This window comes from Setaria italica, chromosome II (assembly GCF_000263155.2).
Source record: "Setaria italica strain Yugu1 chromosome II, Setaria_italica_v2.0, whole genome shotgun sequence".
In the NCBI taxonomy this organism is placed as follows: domain Eukaryota; kingdom Viridiplantae; phylum Streptophyta; class Magnoliopsida; order Poales; family Poaceae; genus Setaria; species Setaria italica.
In genome coordinates, this window is record NC_028451.1 from 5,268,357 (window position 1) to 5,274,356 (window position 6,000).

Genomic DNA, 6,000 nt, shown 5'->3' on the forward strand with positions numbered 1-6,000 from the left:
AACCCAAGCTCGAACCTATAATTGCAGACTTTCCCCATGAACCCCCTTCATTTGGCCTCCATACCCCAATTTCAGATGAGTAAGCATGCACCCCTTCCAATTCCACGAAACTTTTCATCCAGAATTCGACCAAATGAAAGTGTGGGGAGGTATCTGGGTCGAACAACATATAGGTGAGAACATGTTCGCCTTGCAAAATGGGAACTTGGTATTGTTCATCCTCGATGCCTTCCAATGAAGGAGATGGTGGTGGTTTCCAGCCAGAGCTGGGCACAGCCACCCACTCCTCGGTGGCGGGGTTGCACACAACATATCCCAGAGTATCATATTTGTCCGAACTCCGTCTATGCCCATAGAGGAGGAGGCCATTGCAGTAACCAGTAAGGACCATCTTATCAATCTCAGGCACCTTCGTCAGGAAGGTGAAGGAAAAATCGATCAGAGGTGAAGGTTTACCCAACAGGTCGATGAAACATCCATAGTCCGAACGGTCGTCGCTGCAGCTCTGGATCTCGTCGACGAGGAAGAAGAACCCTTCCAGGGTTTGGGGGGACTTCCTGCAGCCGAGGCGATCGGTGATGAGGTCGCGCCAGCCTTTGGAGACGCACTTGAATCGGAAGCGGGGCTTGGCGTGGAGGCGCGAGAGGATCTCCACGAGCGGGTCGTCAGGGGGACAGGCGGCCACCGCGACCTCGCTGCTCCTCTTGGTCTTGGGGCTGTCCATGTCGCTGCGAAGGGAGAGGGGCGAGGGTGAGGCGACGAGCTCAAAAAGCATGCGAGAAGAGAGGGAATTCAGCGCGCGTAAGGTTGAGGGAGCTTACCCGCCGCCGGATCGGAGACGGTAGGGATCGTTGAGGGCCGCAGCGCCGCTCGCCGCCGATGTGGAGGCCGGTGTGCGTGAGAAGCAAGCGAGCGGGGGATTTGGGGGAAGAAAAGGACCGGAAGAGGAAGTGACGTGGTGAAGAGCATTTCTGTTCAGTTGCCTGGGTTTTTTTCGTGATTGAAACTTTGTATTTCTCGCAACGAAAATTGTATCAATTGCCTATACCATATGTTATTATTCATAAATTGGTATACAACATCAATATTACATCCCTTTTCTCGAGCTTTTAAATCCCCCAGATTTGAGATTCTTTTACCGATAATTTTAAGCGGACGTAAGCTTCATGCAACGTATCTCGCAGACGACGACGATGATGGTACCCATCTGAGTTAGGGTTTCGGTGGTTTACGCTTTGGATGCTCCTCCAATCTCACATCCTCTGGACCTTGATTCCTTGATGGAAGGTGGCTTATCGGTAGTTGGCAGTGTGTGGGCGGGGTTGTAGCCATGGGGTGGTGGGCCACATTAACCTAGGGGCGCAATGCGTGTGGTTAGTGGAGGGCAATGATAAGGCCATGCTAGGTAGATGACTATTGGTGGAGGAAGCGGCAACAATGGTGTGGTGGGTAGTTGCGTCAACAATTATGGGGTGGCAGTCCAAGGAGGTAGCAAAGAAAAAGGCAGAATGAAAATGATTAGGAGGATCGGAGAGGGAGCTAGGAAGATAGAAGGGGAGGGGAAAAGGTGGTTCATTATGGAAGGAATCACGCTATCGTTCTCTATGCAATAGGATGTGGGATAAATCCATCCTTTTATAGTCGAATACTCCAATTTGACATATTCGGATGGCAACTGCCATCATGAGCTTCGAAGATGATTCATGCTATTGGAGTTAGAGTTCAGGAGGAGGGAGGAGGGCTGAGTGGTGGGTTAGGCTCCTAGTGCTCCCTTTGAATGATGGGTGGATAACTAATGAAGAGGAAGGGAAGCGATGTTATATGTGGTGGGTAGCTGCACCAGTAAGCGGCATCTACAAAGCACCAGTCGTGGATGTTAGAGGTAGAGAAGAAGAAAGGGAGGGGGAAGAGAAACAACATGAAAGGGGTCACATGATTTGTTGCCATGCAATAGTTCACATGATAAACCTTCATTGTTTATATTGTTAATTAACTAACAATGAGCGCGAGCAACTTCTGCAAGGTCCTTACTCAAAAAGTAGGGACCGAGGGTGAACAAAATCGAGTCCAGTAAGGTCCCTACTCGAATCCTTACTCTAGGGAGCCTCCTACTTTTCCCTTGGAAGCCCCTTCTCCCGCGGTTATGTGGGGAGGCTCCTACTCGGCGAATTTGTTCATTGTTGGACCACATGCTTCCTCTTCTTTGTCTCCCCGCACAAACCGAGCATGTGAAGCAATGCAAGCCAAACTTTGCCGCATGCCGCGACGTCGGCCGTGTTCCCCGGCCTCTGCCTGCCGCAGGCCAAGCAAAGGGGAATATCGATGAATACCAACGTGCAAGATTCTAGTTACGCTATTGCATATTAGTGGAGTGAAAAAATCCCCTCCATACCATCATTTATGGATGTATGCAACTAATTAGACTTTCTAAAATCACAATCAGAAGTTAATTTTGGTATCAAATCAAACCTAACTACTTAATTACATGGTAATTTCTACGAGATTTTTTTTCTCAAATGCCGGAATTGCACTTTTTATGAAATGGAGGGAGTAGTATGGAATTCACATGTCTGAAATGGGAGTGCTTCTTAGCGAGCGCCGCTACCTCTGCGAAATAAGGGACATACGGGGTTCTTCCGATGATAGTCATGTCCTAGAGTGCAGAGAGCATGCACTTCCTTCGTATCCATGTCATATGATATCAACCTCCAGTTCCATTTCTCGACAAAGAAGACCAAACCACGATATGGATGGATGGCGACCACATCATAGTCAAGGTAATGGCATCTCATTCTTCCAAACAGCTGGAAGAAGCTCACATTGTCCCTCGATCAGAACCCATTTTTCCGCATCATAGTCCTCAAGAACCCAAATTGACAGTTGAGTCATCTGGACAAGGTCTCCCGTATGTACACTCATGCAATGCAGGTGCCCTTGAGATTGACCAACAAAAAAAACAACACGACCACTATCGTCTGGCCAGTGCATCGTCTTAAAAGGCTCCCCTTCCCCATCAACCGCAACTATCATATTCAGGTTACTATCATGGAAATGGATACTCATGTGCAGCATTCCATTAAAGGCGCACGCCACAGATATGGCCATTGCCATACTACCCCACTGCTTCCATGCCTGGCCATGTATACCTTCATGTTGCCTCCATGCCCCAGTTACAGAAGAGAAGGTGTGCACCTCTTCCAAATCATACAGATCAAGCGACAATAACTGGACCAATTGAAAGTGTGGAGAGACTGCTGGGTCGAAGATCAAATAGGTGTCGAGGCGTTCCGCTTGAACGTCATCTTGGTTCTCTTCGTCCTCACTGTCTTCCCATGGAGTCCAGCCGGAGCTGGGCACAGTCACCCACTGCTCTGTAGCGGGGTTGCAAACAATGTATCCCAGTGTGTCATAGTTATCTGAAACCCGCCTGTGCCCAAAGAGGACAAGTCCGTTGCAGGAACCCAAGAGGACGATCTTCGCAATCTCTTGCGAATTCGTGAGGAAGGAGAAGGAAGGATCGACGAGAGGCACCGGCCTCCCCGACAGGTCGATGAAATCGCCGAAGTTCTCACCTCGGCCGCCGATGAAGAAACCCTCTAGGTTTTGGGGGAACTTGCGGCAGCGGAGGCGGTCGGCGATGAGGCCGCACCAGGCCTTGGAGACGCAATTGAATCGGAAGAGGGGCTTGGCGCGGAGGCGGGAGAGGATCCCCTCGAGGGCGTCGTCAGGGAGGCAGGCCACCGCGGCCTCGATCCCCTTGGTCTTGGGGCAATCCATGTCGCTGCGAAGGGAGGAGCCGGAGGTGAGCGGATGAGCGGCGTCAGAGAGGAATGCAGGGCGCCGCGAAGTTGGGGGAACTTACCGGCCGCCGGAGACGACGGGGATCGAGCTCGGTGAGCGCCGCCGCCGGCCACTGGTCAATGGACAGCGGCTTGGTGGGTGGTGTGCGTGAGAAGCAACCGGAGGAAGTGCGAGGGATTGCGTTCACACACACGCACAGCATTTAACCGCAGTTATGGCTAGTTGTTGGGGGAGCATAGAGATATCTTACAAATACATTAACATATTTGCCATCCCTCTTCAAACAATACAATGCATTTGCTATTTTTACTGACGTGGCGTGCCAACTTACCCGTGCCAGCATGGATCGGAACAGGAAGAGACCAAAACACCCCTGCCTTTCTCCTGTTACCCATCCCTTTCCCTCGTGCCACTGACATGTGGGATCCATGCGTCGTCATCTTCAACCAGGCTCCAAGCTGCCTTTTGCATCCGATAAGCTAGTCGGACCTTGCAGCTGATTCGGGCAACCAATCAATCGAGCCTGGCCAGGCTAAACGAGTGTTTGAATACATGTGCTAAACTTTAGCCGTGTCACACCAGATGTTTGATGGTAATTAGGAGGACTAAACATGAGCTAATTATAAAACTAATTGCAGAACCCCTAGGCTAATTCGCGAGATGAATCTATTAAGGCCAATTAATCCATCATTAGTAAATGGTACTGTAGCACCACATTGTCAAATCATGGACTAATTAGGCTTAATAGATTTGTCTCGCGAATTAGACTCCATCTATGCAATTAGTTTTGTAATTAGCCTATGTTTAATACTCCTAACTAGTATCAAACATCCAATATAATAGATGCTAAACTTTAGCACGTGGGAGACAAACAGACCCTAAGTACGAGCATCCAATCAGACTTTGGTGCAAGTTCCTTTCGTTCAGGTGGAACCCACCAATGAAGTGGTAGTTTGAATATTTTCTTTGTTAAGGTGGAACATACCAAGGAGGTGTCCAACATGTAGCATATAGTCATAGTTTAGTATCTATTCTCTCCGTCTCAAATTATTCGTTTAAACTTTTCTACCTATATGATTTTTACTACGTATAAGGACATAATATATATCTAGATGCATAGTCAAAATTATGTATCTAAAAAATAAAATGAATAGTAATTTAGGACGGAGGGAGTAAGTAGGATTCAAATTATTATTTGAAGAAACAGAGCATCCATCCTACCGGACCTGAGTTCGTTTCTTACGAGTTTGGGGTTTTCTATATTTGGGGTTTTCTATATGCTTACTTCAAGGGTGGAGTCAGCTAGCTCATTATATCATCCAATGAAGGTCGGGGACAGTGGCAAAAACATAAGACCCTCTTTTTTAAAATCGTTATTTGAAAAAAAATCGGCTCTTTTTTTCTCTCCTCTTTGCACCATTAAAAGCTCAACACCGAGCTGCCCTTGGAGATTCAACTATATTTTCAAGGCATCGATCTGTCACTAGGATTCCACGAGACTGATCCAGTCCCCACCACCTCGCTGAAATTGAAGTGTGTGTCTCTGCGGTTCATCTCTTGTGATGGTGCCAAAGGCTGTTGAAGCATTGGCTCCACTCTCTGGTCATGGTTACTTTTCTCAATCCTTAGCAAGATTTTGTTGCAGAAAATAAAAGTTACTCCCTTCGTTCCAAATTATAGGTTTATGTCTAAATGCATAATAATATCTATGTATCTGGAAAAGTCAAAACGACTTACAATTTGAAACGGAGAGAGTACATCGTCGAGTTGTGTTTACATATATGCAATTTAAACCTCTGTACATGTACACTTGAACCCTTGATTTAGCGACTGTGGGCATATCGTCCATGTGGTGTTTGGGAGGCATGTGCTAAATTTTAGCACATGTCACATCGGATGTTTGGACACTAATTAGGAGTATTAAACATAGTCTAATTACAAAACTAATTGCACAACCCCTAGGCTAAATCGCGAGACGAATCTATTAAGCCTAATTAGTCCATGATTGATTCACAAGTCATGGAACATGGGAGATAGTCGAACTAATAATGTGGACACATGTGGAGACATGTGTTACGACTGACCCAAAAGTGAGGAAGTAGTTCTCTCTTTATACAACGCATACGCTTTGTCCTCAGACCTGAGATTGGCGCATGTATTTCTAGATGTGGATTGACCTACTTAGGGGCTATCATACGC

The 6,000-nt window shown here is 47.4% G+C and overlaps 1 protein-coding gene across 1 annotated transcript; it reads right to left on the minus strand.

Moving 5' to 3' along the window:
* Positions 1–2,772: 2,772 nt before the first annotated feature.
* Positions 2,773–3,777, minus strand: LOC101758327. The gene has a single exon (XM_004958959.1). The coding sequence runs from the start codon at positions 3,775–3,777 to the stop codon at positions 2,773–2,775; it is 1,005 nt and encodes a 334-aa protein (XP_004959016.1).
* Positions 3,778–6,000: the final 2,223 nt, after the last annotated feature.

Bases quoted from the DNA above. Each gene is read 5' to 3' on its own strand.
- LOC101758327 (XM_004958959.1), bottom strand. From the start codon at position 3,777: ATGGATTGCCCCAAGACCAAGGGGATCGAGGCCGCGGTGGCCTGCCTC.